Below are 23854 nucleotides of genomic sequence, written 5' to 3'. Positions count from 1 at the left end.
CTTCCCTAAACAGGACCAAGGGTCAAGAGGGTCGTAAACTAAAAAATTATAAGAATATACCAAAATGCCCATTAAAATTCGTGGTCATAAACATGACACATAAAAATTGGGACTTTAAGAGTGGTCAAAAAAGAAAGAGATATTCTTTTTTAAACAGACTAAAAAAATAAAGACGGACAAATTGAAGTAGGAGTATAAAATAGATGGATAAGTCGGGCTTAAGTGGGTCAAAACATGTTAATTCTATAAACAGATCATGGATCAACCCGCCCAAAATTTGCTTGGGTCAAAACGGATCAAATGACTAGTTTAATCCAATAGCGCCAAGCCACCAACTCAAATTCGAATATTCAGGTTGAATATACTTCCATGGTTCAATATTAACACCTCTAATTCTGGTAAAAATGGACTTCATTTAAGTTAAAGCTCAAAACCAAGTGTAGCTTTGGTTTTACCATTCAAAAGAAAGAAAAAAGCAGACAAAACAAAGCAAATGCAGCTTTTGGCTTTACCATTCAGCAGCTTCTACAAGAATTTGTCTATGCTGGCAGTTAGACTTGTTTTGGGTACAGCACCAATGATAGCATCTTTCTTCTCTCCGTTAACGAAGATCATTATTGTTGGGATGCTTCGGATTCCATATCTAGATGCTACAGAAGGGCTGTCATCGGTATTCAATTTGAAGCACTTTACCCTTCCTGTGTATTGCTTTGCAAGATCACTGATTACTGGATGGAACATGCGACATGGTCCACACCAGGGAGCCCAAAACTCAACCACCACGGGTTCAGTAGCGTTGAGAATGAGTGAATCCCATGTTTCCTCTGTCACGGTAGGAACTGAAAAGAACAAGAAAATGAGGCACAGAAGAAGTTAAGGCAAATTTGACCGGGAAGCAAAAACTTTCAACCAGCGATAAACCTCCTCCAAATGCATAGTCTAGAAATCATTCAGTCAGTCTCTCACCACACACACTCCACCCCACCCCCCAAAAGCCAAGTAAAAAGAACATTCATAACATCAGAAGGAATTTTTATTTATCTGACCAGTATAATAACAAAGAATACCATCTAAAACAGTTTGAATAGATGAAAATACAAAGATGGCTACATTTATACTACTTGAAACACCAATTTGAATATAAATATAGGCCAGACATAAAGGAAGTGTAAGTTTCTTTTATTATGACGTTGGTGCCTGGGCCAGCTTGGTCGTACCGCGACTATTTTATCAGGTACTGGCTATCTTCCACGAGGCTTAAGCAAATGGAAAGAAAACACCTACTTTATTGACCACTACGCCACACCTTTGGGTGCCATCAGTGTAAGTTATAGAATGATATTGACAAATTGTACTAGTCCAAGCTTTCAACAAAATAGATATACCCTAAATTCTTTTGGAATTAGGTATTAAACCATGGGATCAATTGCTAAGGTTTCTCTATGTGCTTGAGAATTCACTCTCAATGTGAGGAAGCAATAATGTCGTAAAAGGTCTCAGGAACCTAATACTAACGAAGTTTTACATCTGCTTTTGAAGAAAGTAAAACTGAAAACTTGTGCAATCGTTGAATGACAAAAAACTATGAATTAAACGGATAGCTCAAAAGTTCTCTTCCGCGACTTCCCTTCTTTTTTCCTCCAAGACAATTTCATGATCTTGCATCCAAGGACATCAAAGCTAACTAACGTGATTTTCACTGCACAACCTCTCAACATGCGCCAGGCAAAGCAACAATTTTTACAGTAATGCTTACTTGGTGGAAGAAAATTCGTAGCAAACCTTTTCAGTTTTGTTAGTTCATTGAAGAAAGAAAAAGAAACTCCCAAGAGTGTGATGACGACTCAACTCCCAAAATAGAAAAGAGAGTGTGCACTCTTCTTATAAAAATGCGGTGAAACATACTCTACCAATTTTTATTTTTAAAAAAAGCCTTCGCCATGGATAGTAATCTCGTTGGCTACAATGCATCCCAGGCCACTCTGAAAGAAAGTCCTTTTGCCCCAAGAAAGTTAGAAGAAGATAATTACAAGAAGAAATATTAAGTACACGAACAATAACTTGTTTGTCAGTTATGGAGAAGGATTGCTAAATCACTCTTATCCTTCGTAACACATGTAATAAAACTTGTTTGCTACAAAACCATCGAAAAGATGTTCCTTTCTTAAGCTCACACTAGCTCTAGAAGTTTTCAATTTCAATATGAAAGTCCTTTGCTCCAACGCCTGCCACTCTTGTCCTTTGATCTCTTACCATGAAAATCACTTAGTATCAATTGACAATTATGACCATGGCTTTAAGGTCCCACGATTTTTATATCAATCATAACCAGCGTGCTTACTCCTCAACTGCAGGTACATGCAAAATAGCCACATCACTTTCTTTCAAGTATATATATAATGCCAGCTTAACAAGCACTAACCTAGAAAAACACTCACATTCAATATAGTCACATCACTGTATCTCCAAGAAGAGCGATAGTGTAAGCTGAACGAACCACTACCCTAAACATCTCTCCCTATACACTAATCTAGCTGCTATTTTTGTCATAATTCCTCTCATAGAAAACACTCAACTCAGATAGTGCTCTATAGCATTTTACGCTAAATCATGTTTTTTCATGAGATATTTGACTTCTCCAGCTCAGACTACCTAACTTTTTCCTCAGTACCTAGATGTGCTTCTCATAGTTCTGAAAAAATTCCAAGAGTCTTTATCCATCCCTCAATTGAGCATATTTGAAATCAGCAAAGCAGTTCTTAGGATTTCAACAGATGAATAGTAATACCATGTCGGGAGCTCTTGATCCTTCATACCATCTTGATTATCAAGAAGATGTGGCCATTGTTAAATTGCATGACTTTTCCGGCGACATACTAATAAATTCACCCTTACTACGTAATCCACGATATTTCAGTGACAACGAGATCCAAACCCTGCCTCTGCCACTGAAAACTTAACAAACTACCCACAGTAATTAGCAACAACGCACATTAGCTCAAAGTCAGCATATTACAATTACCATGAAAGTTTTCAGGATGTCTTGTATCTAGGATTCTACTTCTTCCCTCACATTAAAAGTAGGTCCGATTCACATTTTTGCAGCTTATAGGAAAAGGAAGTCGTGTCATCAGAAAAGAGAGAAGAACATGCTTATATTGTACAGAGTCTTGAAACCCTTACATGAGTAAACCGGCTGTATTTTTTTACCTTCCTAACTGCCAGAGATACATCCAATATATGTAGCTGATTTTTGGACCCAGAGGGAGTAAGCAAACATCTTCAAAATGAAATAAGCTAGTAGCTGAAACTTAAACTAACATATCCTCGTTATTGTCTTTTTGGGATAACCGTGATGTCCTAGCCAGCTCGCATGCAACTCAACTAATTCCACAGGATATGTGTCACCTCCTATCCGCAACTTATACCAAGTAACTTTGTCCACCAAAGCTAGAACATATGGGAAGAAATCACATAGTGTTTTTGTCTCTACTCGGATTTGAACATGAGACCTCATGGTGGTCAACCCACTTCATTGACCACTAGGACGCACCCTTAGGTGCATCCTCCTTATTGTTACCCTGTCATATTCTACATAATCTTTACTCTCTCTTACTTCATGTAGCATGTATTTATAACTGTTGCATATATTCCTCTTTCTTTCCATGACTCAAAAAAAATACATATCTTAGTGGAGGTTAGTAAAATTTGTTGGCAATTTGGGGTTTTTTTGTAGTGATATTCCTTTGTGATCGGTTTAGTCTTGGGGGTCCATGCGCCAGGCTAGGAATGTTTTGGGGTGGAGTTTATAAATCAAGAAAACCAAAACAAAGGCCCATTCTTTTTGCTTCCCAAGCCAAAATGAAAATAGTCTACAAAAGCAGTTCCATAATAACATGATGTTTAGGTACTGTCAACCCATTTACAAGGAGAAGAAGCAACAACAATGAAAAGTTAAACTCCGTAGTGCTCTATAGACAAAGGTGGATTCATGATTTTAAGAAGTGGATACAGATTCCACCAAACTAGTCCTTAGAGGGGTTGAATTCAGTTGCAGATAATAGTGAGTTAACTAGCACACAATCACAACAAAATAACACAAAGAGTAACGAGGTTAGTCATAAATCTACATAGTAAACTAGATAATAGTGAGTTAACTAGCACACAATCACAACAAAATAACACAAAGATTAACGAGGTTAGTCATAAATCTACATAGTAAACCATCGCAACCGGAAATTCAAGTAAAGATGATATCTTGTGGAAAATCTAATACTCCCTCCCATTTTTTTTAATATTCGCACCCCGACTAATTACACCAGATAACTGACATCTCTCACAAGCAACAAGTATCACACAACTCTGTCCACCAAAACTAGAACAAATAGAAAGAAATCACCTAGTACTTTTGTAGGGATTTTAACCTGAGACTTCATGGTACTCAAACCACTTTATTGACCACAAAGCCACACCTTTGGCACCTCCCTCGGTCCTATTTTATGTGTTATTTTTCACTTCACTTATGGAGAGTCAATTGGATTGATATTCAAAGCTAAATTCAATCAAATCAACTCTGACATTTTAAAACTAAATTTAATTATTTTAAAACTATATGCAATTCTTCTCATATCAATATAACAAACGAAACAATAGTACATTCTAAAAATATTGTCAGTTTGAATCTCGGGAAGCGAAATATAGAAACGCATGGTGTAGTAAAAAAGCTTTTAAAAGGGGGAAATGAGAACGAACCATCGAAGGCAACATCGGAAGCTTCGCCGGATACGCTATTTGTGCGGCGAGAAATCCTTGAAGAAGATGCAAGTGAAACTTGATTATTAACAGAGGTATATGATATAGAAAAGCCGGTGAATTTCAGAGGGGCACGGCGGTCCCATGCGGCGGAGAACGGCGGCGAGGGGCGGAGGGATGGGCGGAGATTAGAGGAAAAAATTGAAGAGATGGCGAGTGAATCGAGAATTGTCGACATAGGAGGGAAACTGTGCGACTAGTTGACGATTTCTCTGTTGTATGAAACTGTGAAAAAGACAAATTTATAGCTCCACTTTCTCTTCTTGATATTCGTATGGAAGCCGAACTAATTCAAACACTCTCAACTTCGACTTGGGACCCTATTCTAACTTCGACTCGAGACCTGATCCAGACTCGTGACCTAACTCCCAATCTTGACCTCAAGTTTGAGTTGGATCAGGTCGAATTTCAAGTCAGGATTGAGTTTCGAGTCATCAGAATTGGGAGTTGAGTTCTAGGTTGGAATCGAGAGTCAAGTCCCAGGTTGGGGTCAGATTTGGTGTTGTGGTTAGATCGGGACAAGGGTTTCAGTCCGTGTTAAACAGTTCGGGTTCGAGTTTGGTGTTATAGTATTTGATCAGATTATACTTAAATATTCTAGGGATAAAATTTCCTTCTTACTAATCAAACACGAAAAAAAATAAGTAAAACAATTTACTGATTAAAAGAAATTGTAAAAAAAAAAAAAAATTATACCAAACACACTCTTAGGGCCCGTTTGACCATGCGATATGAAATCATGAGATAAAGTTGAAGTTTTGTTTGGACATGCAATTTGGACTTTTTATGTTGTATATTTTCTAATAAACATAAAAACTCAATAAGTTGAAAAACTATTAAAATTGTCCCAATTTTTTATATAATCTTACAAAATAGCAAAAGTTTATAAAATCGCATAATACAAATTACAATGTCACAAAGTTATTCTTAAAAAATAAAATATTTATTGATCAAACATTAATTCAATAAAAAGATTAAATATTTATTGATCAAGCTAAGAAAATTGTTTTTATCAATTAATGCCACAATGGTCAGTCAACTTGTCCACTTAATATAACGATGGAAAATTATTAGTTTTACTAAACGTTGATTTGAATGAAGAAGTAATAAATTTGGTTGATAGTAAAGTAAGAATTGATTTGAAGTAATAATAAATTTTATGTTAGTGATAATGATCGTTATATGATATATAAATGATTTGAAACGTAATGATATGAATTGTAAATTTTATCTCTATTATTTTTTATACAATAAATGATTTTATTAGATATAAATATGAGTTCTTTTTTACAAATACAAACTTGTGGATCATTTTTTGTATTTGAAAAATCCTAAATCATGATTTGAAATTCTTAAATCATGTTTTTTTTTTTGAAAATTTGGAATTTTATATTCCGATATGAAATTACATGTCCAAACACCTACTTTTCATGACATGCAATGACCAAGCTAAATCATAAGATAGAAGGTTAGAAAACACAAGTCATCATCATGGTCAATACAAGCTTAACATGTTTGAAACACTTTGTAGTTAGGGACAAGGAGATTGCTACTAGAGACCCGACCTCTACTAATTACGGGAGAGCCTCCATCTCAGTATCCTCTCGGTGCTAAGTAAAATTCCACAGAATATTCATTAATTATATTTATTTCATCATTCATGGAAAGACACAATTAAGCTACCAATCCAAGTTAAAAGTCATTTAGAACAACTCCTTAAATCTTGATTCAACTTAGGTGAGAAAACCTTTCAACCTTGTGAATCCTTGGTTGAGAAAACCTTTCACAATCTCATGGATACTTTCATCTAAAAGCATCCTCAAGTCATTTACATCAATTTCATAAAAGCATGCATATCTTTGTAAATGGGTTCATATGAATTCAACTCAAAAACATGTAATTAATTCAATTCATGCAATATATGATACTCCCTCTATCCCTAATTACTTGTCCACTCTTGAATTGGCACACCTATTAAGAAAACAATTATTGATAGAGTGAGTTTACTATTTTACCCCTATTAACTATGAAGTAGATAAATTAAAAACTTAAGATTTTCAAGAATTCTACCTTTTTCAAAGTAATTAATTGAGGGTATAATAGGTAAAAATTAAATATTTTGTCCTTTCTTGATTTGTCAAAATGGATAAGTAATTAGCGACAACTAAAAAAGGAAAAGTAGACAAGTCATTAGGGACAGAGGAAGTAGAAAATAGGCAATTGAATCATAATTGAAAAAAATTCATGAAAATTGTATAAAGCCCTAACTTTGACTTGATAAATTGAACTTGTAAAATTGGAAGATTTTGGGAACCCAAGGGAGGAAAGGACTCCATTGGTGAATATCAGCATACCTTAGTAATAAAGTCTCAAAAGTTATGGTGAATTGGAGATCTAAGTTATGGTGAATTGGAGATCTTGTAGTAAAACGAGACTTAAAATACTTATATAGGACTTAGAATATGAGTTAAACGACATATCTACGCATAGGAAACTAAAATAGCCTGATTAAAAAAATTTGAAGGGAGCCCTGTTAAAGAGCCTTCACAGACCTTTTATCCCTTCACGGTGATCGTCGATCACCACGTCGGATGAATGAACCGTTTATCCTTTCACGGGCGGTTTAGGTCTCCATGAACGAGGGGGACTGATTCACGATTGGGCTAAGAGATCGCGCACTTCAGCATGGTCCGAAAACCTGCCCGTTAAACCTGTCTTACACTTTTTAAATCTCAAGATATTACAGAATATTTGGAGCCGAATATATCATCGTCTTATCCTCATGACTAAAAAGTTAATTATTGTACAAAAAAATTATTGACAATTTTCAAATAAATTATAATGTTAATGAGTAGAAACATGACTATGATTTTTGAAACTCGAGATACAATTGTTTATAATAAAACAAAATGAGACAACCATTAAACTTTGTTGGTTATGCATATAAAACTAATGAGATAATTATTAAGTTTTGTTGCACATAAGTTCACTTGGGGTGGCGCAAAAAAAAAGACGGCTAAAAGTCAAAATCTTAATGACGTTAGTTAAACTTATCTAATCAAAGACATATTGTCCGTAGCTTCGTTACAAATATATTTGTTAATAATACTATTTATTTATATTGACAAAGGTTATATTAAGAACCTTATTACACAATTAATTAAAATGATATACTATGAGTCTATGACATGCATTTATCCTCTTTTAAAGATTATTCATAAATAGTGAGACTTAATTACCTTCCGTTGAATTTCAGTAAATTTATTTAAAATTTGTAAATAATCCATATTTGTCTTCGAACTTACCAATGATCTAAATTTACCTTTTATATTGTTATCGTTAGCCTATACGGAAATAAAATAGTAATTTTGATATACTTTCTCTGTTCATTTTTACTTATAACTGTTTAATTTTGTACATTTATTAAGAAAATAATTATTGATATAAGTATTTTATCATACTATTCTTACTAATTAATGTTTAATATGGTAAAACATAGAAGAAAAAAATTATTTTTTCTTAATATGTCAAAAGTGAAAAGTAAAAATGAAAATCTCTTGTCTGGTGCAGTTTATTTTCCCTATGTGGAGTGGGTTGCAGGCGATTACACAGTTGAGATTTACCTAATGTGCACAAAGTACCCATCCGAAGAGCAAAGGCTATGACAGAGGTTATAGCGATTGCAGATTATCATGGAATTTTAAAAAAATGAAAACTTATTTTAGGAATAAATAACAAGTAAATGTAAATCGGGGGATAGTAACTATTTCAAATTTCTCTTAAATAGAAGAGACAGTTTTTCAACTTTCAACATGACTGTTTTTTGCCATATTTAGGAAAGCTTAAGGGTAATTTGGTCCAACTTTTAATACTTTTCTAATGTATAATATTGTACTTCACTTTTTATAGTTGTACTTTTAAAATTTGGGACATAAAAGCCCTTCCATATTTTACTTTTCGGCGGCAAAGCAATTTGCCTACTTTCCATGCATGTGGGCCATTCTTTTTCTCCACTTTCCTTCAATGCATATAATATAGGTCCCACTTCTTATTTCCTTTTCTTTATTTATACATCATAACTTCATTCATTTTATTTTTTATGGCAAAATCATTTTTTAAAATGCTAATTACTTTATTTGTTTACCAAATATGGAAAAATTATGTCTTTTTTTAAGTTTGTTATATATCTAAAAATTGTATAAATCATAATAATTAATAACTTAAATATTTAAAAGTTATATAAAAAAAATCAATCGACTCTCGAAATTCTATTGGTATCAATTTATAAATGGAAAAGGGTCAAAAATACCCTTGAACTATTCGAAAAGGTTCAAATATACTCTTCATCCACCTATTGAGTTAAAAATACCCCTCAGTTCACCTTTTTGGTCCATTTTTACCCTTAAAACTAACACCCTTTTATTTTTTCACACAGCAGTTGAAGTAGTTGAAAATGCTTCTTCTTGTAGTTGATGGGTGGTTCTGAAATAGCTTTAGTGAGAAAGAGAGATGTTTTTTTTTCAATTGAGTTTGGGTCATGGGGCTATAGATATGGGTCGGGAGGATGAAGGAAAATTTAATGGGTTGGAATTTAGTTTTATCCAATTAGAAGATGCCACGTAATAAATAATAGTTAAAAAATAAAAGAGTGTTAGTTTTAAGGGTAAAAATGGACCAAAAAGATAAACTGGGGGTATTTTTAACCCAATAGGTGGATGATGAGTATATTTGAACCTTTTCAAATAGTTCAAGGGTATTTTTGGCCCTTTTCCAATTTCAATTAACAATTTAAAAAGTATAAAATACATATAAAAAATTACTTGACTCTTAAAATTTTTTTATCAGTGCTACATAAATTGGGACAGAAGAAGTAACATATATGATCTGAAAATTACGTAAAATATTTAAAAGACATAAAAAATGATTAATTTTTGAAATTCTATATATGCCACGTAAATTGAAACAAAGAGAGTAATATATATTATTTTTAAAATTATATAAAAAGTACTAACAACTTAAAATCATATAAAATTTTGGCTAACTTTTCAAGTTCTATGACACTCCCTTAGTCCCATATTAATTGACTATTATTCTAAAAATATTTGTCTCAAATTAGTTGATCATCTTACTAAATCAATAAAACATTATTTAAAATTTTTCTATATTACCCTTGCCGTTAATTCCTTTTGAAAGTGTCACATTTATTTGTAAAATTCTCACAAAGTTTTTTAAGGGTTGAATTAGTAAAGTTATTTTTTTATTTATAATTTATTCAGTATCGTGCAAAATGAAAAGTAATCAATTAATATGAGACGAACGAATATTGAACCTGTGCTGACACGGGTCGTGTATCTAGTTTAGTTTAGATAAATTAGTAACGTACGTCAAGAGAGAGAAAATTAAAGAGTTCAATTAATTTAATTGATTGATATACTATGGCATACGTTTATCCACTTTTGAAAGTTATTATAATAGTTAGTGATACTTAATTACCTTTAGTTGAAGTTAAATGAATTTACCTTTAAAGTTTGCAAATAAATCATATGCATTCATTTCAATTTATGTGATATAATTTAATTTAATATGATTTTTTAAATTATTTTTTTGAAATTTGGGGTCTAAAATAAATCATAAATATTTGTAAAACTATAACTATTTAGGTAAAAATGAGCATTTAAAGTTAAATTGTTAAATATATAGTAATAATATATCATTTGTTTTTAAATTAACTAAAAAGAAAAATAAAACATATAAATTAGCACATAATGAGTAAACAATACTATAGTTCAGAGACAAATTTGAACGTTTCACTAACTAAAATAACATTTAATTCTTGTAAATAGAGAAATTAAAGGACCTTTAAAAGCCCTTTGTTTTCTCCTAGTATTTCTCTTTTATTTTCATTAGCTTCCACTCTTTATTCATTTAACATTTCTCTCTCTAAACAAAAACAAATTCAAAAAAATATTCAAGAGCTTTTTGTATTTGAAGAAAATTCTCGCAAAAATAAAAATAGGTTAATTAAGAAAAATTCATAATTATTTGCCAAAAGAAGAAGAGAAGCTTTAATGGGCTTCCAAAAATTCTTCTTTTTGTTTCTCTTCTTCCTTCTTGTTGGCGTGTCATATTCTTCTTCTCCATTATACATCAAACGTAAATTCCTACATTTTTTTAAATTATTTTTTATATTTATGATTTTGTTTTTTATATTAAAATTCGGTTATTAACAAAAGAAAAAATTGTTCTTGTTTTTTTTTTTTTTTAATGTTTTGATTGTTTTTGTATTTGTTGAAGACTAAACGTAATTATTATTGTTGTTCGAACAGATGATGTGCTTGAGGCTCGTGTTCATACGGGACGTGCCCTTCTTCAACAACAAGGAAGTTAGTAGCAATTTAATCCCTTTTTATTGTTATTATGTTATATTTCTTGTTTTATCCTTATGTGGTTTTTTAAAAATTTTAAGTTAATGCAATTAATTTATGAATTGATACGTTTAGGCTTGTTTTTTCTTTTAAAAATATATTAAACGTTTGTTCTTGAAAGCTCAAAAAATTGATTAATTTTCAAGAATTATTGCTTCTAAGAAAAAAGTTGAAACTGAGAAGAGGTGTCAAATGAACACGTTGCAGTGTTAGAACTATATTTGGGCATGTTAAAATGATTTGAATTGATAAATGGTTAGAGTCATAATGTGCCTAATGTTTGTTCAGGTCAAAATGGTTTGATTTGTAACCCTAATTAACCGATGAATAAATATTAAAATTGCATTGGTAGTCGATTTTATATTTGTAGTTCAAGTTATATTTAAAAAAGTTTTGAAGTATTTAACTTGTAGTCAAGATTAACGTTATTTGACACAGAAAATTGTAGTTGTTGGCTTTTTTATTAAATGATGTTGCTTACATTACCTATAAACACAATCAATTTTTGTTTTGACCTCTATTAAATGAACAAAGAAGAATGGTTATATTGAAAGGAATAAATCCAAAACTAAAGGGAAAAAAGTTATGGTATATATTTTAGAAGAAAATTAATGTATTTGTTTACTTTAGATATATCTGAAGTTCAAAATCAGTATGAGTTTGAAGTTAGGTTTGATAGTTCAAATTTCAAATATATTCTTTTGAAATTAGGGACTGTCAAACTTAACTTCAAATTTACTTGTCTAAGGTTCTAATTGTACAAGCAATTTGAAGTTTGTCTTGACAATCTCCAATGCCAGACTCACATGCTTGAAGTTTGAAGTCTAATATTTATTCTAAAACCTCTCCACATTAAGTATTTGGTAACTTTTGAATGTGTCTTACATAACGATCCTCGAATCAGCGATTGGTGCAAAATCCCCTAAATAGATACATATTCAATAGAATTAACCGGCTCAAGTTTGAACAAGTTACAACAACAACAACCCAGTGAAATCCCACTAGGTGGGGTCTGGGGATCAAGTTTGAACAAGTTAAATGAGTTATATTTTTATGGACTAAACTTAACATCCCTGCTGAAGTACATCATTTACCTCTAATCATGTGTGTTGTCTTCATGTGGCTTTTTCTGTATTTACTTCATTATATTTTTAATCTGACTTTTTAGTGAAAATTCTGACTCGTCACTATATCTGACTTCTTCTTTTTTTCTCAAAGATTGTCCCATTGATTTTGAGAGGGAAAACTACACCATCATAACAAGTCAATGCAAAGGACCTCACTACAATTCATCAATATGTTGCAATGCATTCAAACAATTAGCATGCAAACATACACAAGAAATAAATGATGTGCAAAATGGATGTGCTACAACTATGTTTAATTACATTAATCTATATGGCAAATATCCACCTGGCCTATTTGCAAATATGTGCAAAGAGGACAAAGAAGGCCTAAATTGCAAAGATGTTATTCAGCCAGAAGGCAAAAATGATGAACAAAAGAGTAATTCTTCAAAAGGTACTAAATGTTCAACAATTCTAATGGTGATAGCCACTTTTTTAATCATATTAATGTTAAATATATGAATGAATGATGATGGATAAGTCTTTTTAATTTTTCATTTTGGTTCTTTTTTAAATGTAATACTTTTATTTATTTAAATATAAAATTATAATTGGGACCTGTAAGAATTCTTTTTTATTAACGAGTGATTTATAAAAATTGCCTTAGAGGTGGGTGGTTTTTTGAATTTTTGACCTTAGTTTGTTTTTTGGACAAAATTTTAAGCTTGACAAGTTTTTTAGGGGTAAAAATTCAAGATCCTCAATTTTCAAGCTAGGGTCATTGAGGGTAGTGTCCTATAGTTCAATATTTTTGCTTTTTCATACTGGAACTTTTCATTTTATTTATTGCTCTTATGGAAATTTCTTGTGATTATTTATTTTATGGGAGAGGAAAAAAATCAATTCATCTTTTGGAAAGTGTATCTTATATATACTGACAGTATATAACTTTCCTATGAGAGAAAAAAATGGTGGCAATCACTCAAAATAGCAAGGCGTGAGAAAGTTTACTTCGAGACGAAAAATGTGAAAATAAAGTTGAAATAATTAGGGGTGTGCAAAAATCGAACCGACCGATAAATCGAACCGATTAAAGTGTTATTGGTTTATTGTTATTGGGGTATTGGGTTAACGATTTTTTAATGGTTTTATAAAAAAAATTATTGGGTTATCGGTTCGGTATTGATTTTTAATATTAGGTTATAGGGTAAACGATAGCCCATTAAGACTAGTAATTTACTACTTTTACTTGTACATAAATATGATATATTAATCTCAATATCTTACTAGTTACTATCTTTGTCCTTTAGCCTTCAATTCACACTTCACAATGACTTTGAGTTCACAATTTCACATTATACAAAACGTTAAAATCTAAAGTAAAAACCCTATTCTTCTTGATTTCTCTTTATGTTACACTTGTATAGTTCTTTTCATGTTTGTTATTATTGTTTCTATTTTACGAGCATTTGTAAAGTTACATTATTGTGTTTNGTAATTTACTACTTTTACTTGTACATAAATATTATATATTAATCTCAATATCTTACTAGTTATTATCTTTGTCCTTTAGCCTTCAATTCACACTTCACAATGACTTTGAGTTCACAACTTCACATTATACAAAACGTTAAAATCAAAAGTAAAAACCCTATTCTTCTTAATTTCTCTTTATGTTACACTTGTATAGTTCTTTTCATATTTGTTATTATTGTTTCTATTTTACGAGCATTTGTAAAGTTACATTATTGTGTTTTCGCATCAAATTTATTTAAAAAGTCATATATTTGTTTTATAAGTATTTTTGTATTGGTTAAACCGAAAACCGAACCGTTAAGGACAAAAATAGATAAACCAAAAACCGATAAAAAAAATATCCTATTGGTTTGGTTATTGGTTTAACATATTTAAAAATCGAAAACCGATAAAACCGAACCAATAATACATAAAACTGAACCGAACCGACCGATGCACACCCCTAGAAATAATAACTATTATCTCATAAACCATGCATACCAGGTTATATTGTGACTTTAATCTAACTGTTCCACTCCTAAGGTCACATATTATTTTGTTTCATACTCCGTGTTTGATATTTGTGTTGGAGCACGACTAATCTAAATTCGTACTGAAAAAATGTTACATTGCAAGATAAAATGTTTCCTAACAAAGACGACTCCTGAGATCACATATGCAAATACACGTTAGCTCTATAAAATTATTTAAAATCGAATTATTTTATGAGAAAATTATGTCATTGTATATAGATAATTATCAATTAAGTAAATGAATAAATTGCTAATCCTTCTCAACTATGAATCAATGTCGAGTCGGATGGGGTTGACTCGATATCCATATAAATGCAATTGTAATTTTTAAACCAATTATGTCATTCTTTTTTTGGTGGTGTAGTGTACTCTATCGTCACAATTATTTTTAGAAATTGATAATTTATCATTAGATATAATCAGCAACAATAACGACATATTTAGTGTAGTCTTATAAAGTAAAGTTCAAGAAAAATCAAGTTTACACAAACTTTTACCCCTATTTGGAGCTAGCAAGTCTGTTTCCGACAGATTCTCGACTCAAGCAAAAACAATCTAACGCAGAACGTAGAAAGAAATAATGAAAGTGAAGAAGTTATGGAAGTATGTCAAATTATTCAGAATAGTAACTACAACAAAATAATATAATAATTGAAGTACAAGACATCACTTTAGTAACGCATAATCAAACCATCAAAAATAAGATTTTTAATAACGATGAATAATAAGGACCTTTAAGAAAAAAATGTCCGGCATACGAAAAGAAATAAAGACTCTCACACATATCTTTTTAAATTCTAATCTTTTATGATTTTCATTTCATTTTATTGACCATCATCCCATAGGGCTTAAAGAATATTCCCATTACAAAGCAAAAAGAGGAGTGGAAAAATCTTCACCCCAAAGATAAAGTTATTGGAAAACAGATGAGAAATGCATTATAGAGGTTGAGATATGAGAATATGCAGAAAATATTCGATGAGCTAGTAGTTCGATCGAGACAGATTCAATATTTAAATTTAATAAATTCAACTTTTAAGACAGTATCATTATTGAACATATTCTAAAATTATGGATTTAGATTGTAACGTTAGAAGAAAAAGATCACGTAACTTTATATTTAATATTAAAAATATTAAATTCAGATGAAGTCAAAATTGAATCTACGATTTTGTTCTCAAAATATTATGCTTTTTAGGGGTGACGTCGCAGCCATTTTGACTTGAAAAACAAGTCACAAATCACAATAATAATTTATTACACCAAATTCAACAAAATCTGCTATGGACTATTTCTTACTTTTCTTTTGTATTTTTATTTTTCTGGTAATAAAATATGTCATATCTCCCAATTATTACAAAAAAATAAAAGGTAAAGAATATCATAACAATCGCGTATGATGATATATGTTATGATCCTATTACAAGATATGAAACTTTTAAGAGTAGCTTTTGTAATGGTGTTCACCCTCAGTTATATGAATGATACAGAGCTAATACCCATCGCCCTTCATACTCGTCATGCGTTAAAGTGTCGTATCAAATCAAAATCAAACAAATAAAATTATGAATTTTTTTTTTAAAAAAAAGGAAAAAATTACTAATCTCCCACCAATCAATTTCATACAACACATAAGAAAGCAAAATCCCTCTTTGCTCCCTTCAATCTCTTCGTTCATAGTACCAAATTAAAAATAAAAAAAAAACAGTCATCAAATTGGCTAATTAAACAACAATTCACCTTCATATATTCCATTTTCCTCAGATAATATTTTCCCTAATAAATCTGTCAAAAATTATTTGTTTCCCTCTTGTAAACTTATCTGTGAGCTGTAACCAAAGTTTCAATAAATCTCAATCCATCAAATTTTGGTGCAAATTTATCTGAAGAAGATTTTGATTCTCCCATTTTCTTCGATGAATTTTCTTCCACCATCTTCTTCTTCTTCGACGAACTTTCATCCTGAATTAATAATTTTCCCCAAAAAAAAATAATTAAGTTATTATAACAGCTTTCTTTCCACGCAAGCTCATCGCATCGAGCTTGTCTAGTACATATATATTCAGTTTAAAACATTTAAACCACAATTGTAAATTATTTCTACTAATCTGAAATTCCAGATCTATTTTCAAATTTTAAGAGAAAATCACAAAAAAAAAAAAAAAAAAAAACTCAGTAGAATTGAGGAAAATTTATTTACCTGATGATGAGAAATTCGAACTTTGGATGAAGAATTGGAAGAAGAAATAGCAACTGCAGAAGCTGCAGTTATGGAAGCTACAAAAATATTTGATTTCTTCATTTTTTGGAGGAAAGTAAATTTGTTTTTTTTTTTTCTTCTTTTTTTTATGCGTTGAGAATGAAAAATTATTGGAGATATTTATAGGTAAGTTGAATGAATTGGACCCATGACATGCTGGCATGTATTCACATTTTAAATACGCGGCAACAATTATCTTTTCACGCAATCTTCGTTTTATATTATTTGGCCTTTGTTGACTTCCGGATCCCTCTCTCATGTTGTGTTATAGTGCCTCGAAATGCACGAACGCGCCACATGTGGGAAAATTTGGATGTGTGGTTAGAGATGAGGACTTGGTGTATTTTGTAGGTTTTCGTAATTCGAGTGAGATTGTCATGATGCAGAAGCAAATATGGTTTGCTATTTTCTTATTCTGTGTATTGATTATGTTCTTTATATTTTGCTTAGCGGAAATTAATCGAGCTCTGTTTGATTTCTAGAAGCAGATATATTTTACAAAAATTATATTCTTTGAATATAGATTTTTTTTATTTTCAAAATAAATAAATTTATAAATTTAGAAATTAACTTTTTTTTTTTACTGTTCGAATAGTAACTAAGACTATCATTTTAGGACGAAAAAGCATTAGAAAGATGTTTGACTACTTCATCTTTATCTGGTATTAAGATAATATTTCTTTTCATTAAATATTTACTCTATTATATATTATAATTGAGATATTTACTGTCTTTAAAGATAATTACTATAAGAAAAAAAGGTAAAAAAATAAATTAATTGCCATAAGCATTTTGATAGCAAAAGTCGATAGGATTAAAAAAGATCAGCATTTTGAAAAATATTTTTTGAGATAAACATTTTAATAAGGACTAAGTATTTTGAGATAAATATTTTTAATATGAACAAATAAAGTTTTTAATAAATCTAACTAATAAATATTTAGAAACAAAATAATCAAAAATGATATTTCAAATAATTAAAAATTAAACATATTTAGTCATATATAATAAGGTCAAAAACTAAAAGTTATCCATAATTAAAAAATTTCCTTTCTATACTAGATGAACAAAAACCCCATCCACAAATTTCTTACCTTTTTTGTCTTTTATTGATCTAAAAATAAAATAACCAAACAAAATACCAACATTGGTACTTGGTAATGGTAAGTCCGTGATAAATTCTTCTACTTATTTTAGTTTTTTTAAAATATATATATAACTACGAGGAATTAGGGATGAAATCTCTCATAACCATTTCTAAATTTAATTTTAAAAACGTATTTTATTTTTTATATATATAAAAATAACATATGACTAAAAACAAATTTAAAAAAAGACTATAAAATCAAAACTTTTGAAATTGGGTAGAATTTATATATATATAATTTTAATTTACATGTTGAGAAAAGACATAAAGTAACATATGAACTTGTCCCGAATTTTCAAAAAGACACTTTAACTATGTGGGTGTCTTATTACCCACTAAACAATCTTAAACTGATATTATTACATCATATTTTGTTCACATGACATAGAGAGTGTGTGCACTCTCTCAAAGAGAGTGAACAACCTAAAATAACTAATATAATTTTTATTTTTACAAGTATTTTATTATAAAGTATATTTCTTATTTTTCTTATTATTTTAACTTTTTTCTTTTTTATTTTTCTGTTTCTTTCTTCTTTCTTCTTCAAAAAAATCATTGTCATCTCCAAAGCTTCTCACTTTCAATGTCACAATTTTTACCATAACTTCACCTTCCTTTTTTACTACTATTAGTTTTACTTTCTTTAATTTTAAAACTTTATCTAAATATTTTCTTACATTTCGAACAATTTGATAAACACATTAGATTTCAAGATGATTAGGAAGTATCATATAGTTTTTTTTTATCCGATTTCAAATAACTTCTTTCAATTTTTGGGGAATTCATTGATTCTTTTGAAATTATCATTTCTAATTTTGAAGTTATATGGAAAGGAATAATTGATGATACCTTCAACATTTTAATTTTTCTTAGAAAAATAATTAGTTTTGTTATCAATAATTTAATAAAGTCTAGAAAATAGTATGAATTCTTTTTTATAAGAAGATAAAATTAAAATAAGTCAAAAAGTAAGAAAGAGAAATAAAGAAAAAAAAAAGAAAAAACTAAAAATGATTTTTTTTTACATTTTAAATTAAATTAACACATGTCATGTAATGATTGATGTGTGAACACACTTGCTTCTTAAAATCTGGGGCTAATCAAAAAATTATATAATAATATCTATTCAAAATTGTTTAGTGGGGTAATAGGATGATTACAAAGTTAAGATGTCTTTTTGAAAATTCGAGACAACTTTAATAATTACTTTATGTGCATGACCTTATCCTGACAAATAATTGTGGACGGAGGGAGTATGTGATGATAGTTTGATCTTCATTTGATGAGAAAAAAATCAAACCTCACACGTGTATGGATGTAATTTGTCCACAACAGCTTTGCTGTGTTTCATACTTTCAATATTATGATTTTGTGGAAAATTGTTCATTTGAGTGAGACAAAACATTGAAGTTGAAAATGACTAATAACAAGTTGACTTGTCCAAAAAAAAAAGATAAAAATGCAAGGTGTATATTTTCGTTCGTTTTATTTTATTTGACCTATTATATTTTGATTAAGCGTGCGTAGGTTTTATTGTTACTTATAGAGGTAGAGAAACTGATTTGAAACGATTCTTAGCTCAAGTGCTAAATTGAATAAATAAAATGCATAAGTTAATTTTAATATAAGAATCGAGTAAAATAAAATGGAGAAACAATATATATATATATATATATATATATATATATATAGAGAGAGAGAGAGAGAGAGAGAGAAACTGATTTGAAACGATTCTTAGCTCAAGTGTTAAATTGAACAAATAAAACGCATAATTTAATTTTAATATAAGAATCGAGTAAAATAAAATGGAGAAACAATATATATATATATAGGCAATTCCCTTTCAATCATGAAACATGTTTTGCCTGTCCTTTATTAACACAACACCGACTTGCATGTGATCTTGTCATTTGACACACCCAATCAAACCTTTTTTTGTAATGATTAAGATGACTAGGTTTAATGTTGTTTAAGTACAATTATATATTTTCAAATAAGACCATTCAATTTATAAATCAAGTTAACATAGTGTGCAGTGGCGTAGCTAGAAATTTTATAAAGAGTGTTCAAATATTATATAAGTAATTTTTTTTTTGATGAATGGATGCATTGAAAAAATTAAAATTGACCTACATAATATTAATATTACTTTTTCTTTACGAATAAATGTATTAAAATTTTTAAAATCAAACTGCATAATATTTGGCTTTAATATTTGTGTTTAATTTAATATAAAGTGAACGAACAAAACAAAGAAAAGGAGGGAGGGAGGGGGGGGGGGATTAAGCTTAAAATGAAATCATTTTTACGTTTCAAACTTTCACTAATTTAGGGTGATGACAACAATAACGAGATATAAATAATAAAAGCAGAATCAAATGAGGTTTTGTTCGCTTTTAGCAACTTTATAGAAATAGTTTAGAATTTGTTTATTAACTTTAAATTAAATAATTACATTTAAGTTTTTTTTCAAATTTTAATGAAAAGAAATAAAAGTCAAATTCATTGAAAATTCAATTAGCTACTAAACCTAGATTTCTAATTAAGAATGTAATTTAATTAGCTTAGACAATTAAAGAGATATGTTACTGAATAGTAAAATAAGAGTGTTCTATTTAAAATTTAAAATGATTATAAAATGCACTAGTGGGGATTCGAACCCACGCCTTCAAAGTAAGGCAGGAGAGCCTCACACCGTTGGACAATAGTATCTTGACATGTTCAGGGTGTCCAATCTATTAACTTTAACTGTTACCAATAGCATTTTACTTATATATACGATATAATTTTTCGGCGAAGGATGTCCAATTGGACACCCTCGGAACACTATAGCTCCGCCCATGATAGTGTGTGCATTCTCATTCATTGCACCCTCCCATAATCACCTAACTAATGTAACATGCACCCAATAATATTTTGTTGAATCTAGCATTAGAGACCATCGATGATTATAGTGGGATCAGGGTTGAATAAGATTCTTTATTTTTAATTAAAAGTCTGAAGTTTAAATTTTGATGAAGAAGAAGTGCATGCATGGGAAAAAGATCCAGTCAAGTTTTATTTCTTCAAGTAATGTTCAACGGTCTCTTAGATTAATGTCATGTGGATCATAAAATAATTTATGGTTGAGATTCATTTCAAATTTTGCACTTAATAGAAAAACCAAAAATGGTAAAAGTAAAGCTAACGGTGTCAATTAGCTTTATTTTTACTATTTTTGACTTTTCAGCTAAGTGTAAGATTTGAAATGAATTTCAATCATAAATTATTTTATAATCCACGTAGCATTAATCTAAAAGACCATTAAACATTACTTAAAGATGAAAAAATAGATTCTAACTACTACTTCCTCCGTCCACAATTGTTTGTCAGGGTAAGGTCATACACACCCCTCAAGGAAAATTTAATAGAAGGTGTAATTTGACTAACATAACCCTACTATATCAAGAATACTAAAAGTCCACATAACTTTTCAATTGAACTACACTATCATTAAGGGCATAATTAGAAAAAAGTGATTAATTGTTTCTTGATTGTTTAAATTGACAATTAATCTTGGACATCTATTTTTAGTATACCTGCCAAATAATTGTGGATGGAGGGAGTAATTGTCAACCTTCTTTCTTTGAAATTACGTGAACGCCTTGATTCTTCCATCTCAATAATTTCTCTTAACAACTTATCCTAAGGTCTTTTCGCCAAGAGCTTCTCTATGACGACAAAAAAAGCAACTCATTTATTATGGTTAAACATCTTTTTTATCCAGAATTTACTTAGCTAGTCATAAATTAACGATTACTAATAATTCTCAAACTCTTTTAGATACGTTTCATCAAGATTTCTACTTGCAAGTCCACTTGCTTTCCATATTAATTAAGAGAATTTACTTTCCTTGATTATAATTAAAATATCAAAACAGATATAAATATCGAACATCGAGAAAATTTGAAAAACCTTAGTCTTAGACATGAACCCTCTTGTCATGATGAAAAAATTTAATTTTGAGAAGTTAAAGTTAATCCACCAATAGAAATAAACCACATGGAGGTGTGCCACGTGCCACATCGACTCCATCATCAACCATTCTTTTTTATCTTATCGAATCAAATCATATTATAGTTGTGGCATGTGTAGATAATATTTCTTTTCTTGGTCGGCCAAATTTACAAAGAGTTGACAAAGAAGCCTAATAGGAGTAGTCAAGGGTCCCTATATAAAAAGGAAGGAAAAGGGATGTGGGGGTGAAGGGGGTTGGGGCAGGGGTGGCTCAACGTAATTAGGGGCCTAAAGCGAAATTTCAATTTGAGGCTTAAAATATAAATAAAAACTTTCTATACATATTTATTCAAAAATTATTTTTCTTACACTATTTAGATGAAATTATAAGTATGTAATATTATTTTTTCAGTTATTGATTTTAGGTAAGATTTTATCAACTTAACATTGAGAAACATCCTTTTAGTGAGACAATTATTATATGAATTGTTAACATAATTTTATAAGTAATTAGTTGACAAATATTAAATAAAGATAAGAATTAGAACCATAGAATCTGATTCAAGAAGTTGATGACTTGGTATACACCATTTTAATATGCTTGTTGTAATGTTTGAAACTAAAATTTAAAAAGAAATATAAAAGAATTTGTAATTAACTTTGTTCAACATTTTTCACTATTAATTCTTATTTAAAGTATAAAAGATGTGAAAGTGGGTAAAATAATATATTTTTTTATCATAATTAATCTATTTTTCTATAAAAATTTAACACATAATTTATTTTGATAATAATTTGGGGCCCCCAAAAGGCATAAGACTTATTTTACAAAGGCAAGAGCCGGCACTGGGTTGGGGGGAGGGGGGCAAATTAAAAAGTCCATTTACAAAATTTTAGCAATTTCTAATAAAAAATACATTTTCAGAACTTGAATTTAAAAATTCTGATTAAAGATGGAAATAACGTACAATTTTGTCACATCCCTTGGCGGTAGCTATTGTTTTGTATAGAGTTTAGCTTCTATAGACTATATTACTGACAATATAAATAATTTTTAACACTATCAAATCACTTAAAACCGAAATAATAACATTTTTAGTATTTTAATTATGAGTAAAATTTAATTTTGCTTTTATTAATCTTTGACTTAGCATATTTTACCTTCGGTTTGTTAAAGTTGCGCATTTTTCATCCTTCTTCTTGTGCCTCTTTCCAAATTTGTCGAATTATCGGTTGCTGTACTATTTAATTGACTATTGTAATGTTATTATGTTTAGTATTATTTTTAAAAATCACCTGTAATAAGTGAAATTAGTAATCTGACAAAAAAAAACTTTTAGAAACTACTATATGATGGATTAAAATAATTTAGCACTATTTATATCTATATATATAAGTGAACTCTTTTTTTTTTTCTTTTTATGTTAATACAATATAATTTCAGTGGTGGTTGACGAAACTATATATGATAATGTCGTATCTCATCAATCAATCATATTACAACCATACATTAAAAAGCAATCAATATCTCTTGTCAAAGACTCTAAAAATGTAGCAATAATATGGATAAGATATAAAGTAATTTCTTTACTATTTTCAGTGCTACAAACAGGATATGCACCTTTCTAAATGTGATATGTAATGCATATATATACTATTAAAAATATTATTATTTTTCAATAGATATTTTCCACGAAAAAATATTTTGTGATTATTCTTATAATTATTTTAATTAAAGAGAAAATATTCAGTGTCTATTTTCAATATATCAATAGAAATTTGTTTTCCATCATGAGTTGATTATGTGGAAATGGGGTGAAAAAACATATTTTATAGCATAACCTTTTTAAAAAATTTATGGTAAAAGAGGTCTCTTCTAGTGTTTTATATAGAGCAACTTTCACATATAACAAACATAACAATCATTTGTGTCGATCCGACACGAATTTAGCGTGGGCGTCATGAGATTCACATCGAATTTGGTCAACATCATATCGGTGATGCTATAATAGGTCGTGACGATATGGTGTTGACTTCAAGCGTATTAGCAATATTAGCGATCAATTACCATTAAATTTAGGTTTTATATATATATATAT

The 23854-nt window shown here is 29.7% G+C and overlaps 3 protein-coding genes across 3 annotated transcripts; 1 reads left to right on the top strand and 2 right to left on the bottom strand.

The window, feature by feature from the left end:
• Positions 1 to 422: 422 nt before the first annotated feature.
• On the bottom strand, positions 423 to 5040 carry LOC125865088 (uncharacterized). The gene is made up of 2 exons (XM_049545260.1): positions 4753 to 5040; positions 423 to 839 (listed from the first exon to the last, which is right to left on the bottom strand). The coding sequence occupies exons 1-2, from the start codon at positions 4988 to 4990 to the stop codon at positions 526 to 528; spliced, it is 552 nt and encodes a 183-aa protein (XP_049401217.1). The 5' UTR covers positions 4991 to 5040; the 3' UTR covers positions 423 to 525.
• A 5780-nt stretch (positions 5041 to 10820) lies between these two features.
• Positions 10821 to 12939, top strand: LOC125865505 (GPI-anchored protein LLG2-like). Its single transcript, XM_049545700.1, has 3 exons — positions 10821 to 10965; positions 11139 to 11195; positions 12456 to 12939. Exons 1-3 carry the CDS (start codon positions 10881 to 10883, stop codon positions 12824 to 12826), a joined length of 513 nt encoding a protein of 170 aa, XP_049401657.1. The 5' UTR covers positions 10821 to 10880; the 3' UTR covers positions 12827 to 12939.
• Positions 12940 to 15898: 2959 nt separating this feature from the next.
• LOC125865461 (uncharacterized) lies at positions 15899 to 16682 on the bottom strand. Its single transcript, XM_049545658.1, has 2 exons — positions 16553 to 16682; positions 15899 to 16314 (listed from the first exon to the last, which is right to left on the bottom strand). The coding sequence occupies exons 1-2, from the start codon at positions 16652 to 16654 to the stop codon at positions 16171 to 16173; spliced, it is 246 nt and encodes an 81-aa protein (XP_049401615.1). The 5' UTR covers positions 16655 to 16682; the 3' UTR covers positions 15899 to 16170.
• Positions 16683 to 23854: the final 7172 nt, after the last annotated feature.

Source organism: Solanum stenotomum, chromosome 5 (genome assembly GCF_019186545.1).
Source record: "Solanum stenotomum isolate F172 chromosome 5, ASM1918654v1, whole genome shotgun sequence".
Taxonomy (NCBI): Eukaryota; Viridiplantae; Streptophyta; class Magnoliopsida; order Solanales; family Solanaceae; genus Solanum; species Solanum stenotomum.
Note: the sequence above shows the minus strand (reverse complement) of the source record. Positions and strands in the feature narration are given on the sequence as shown.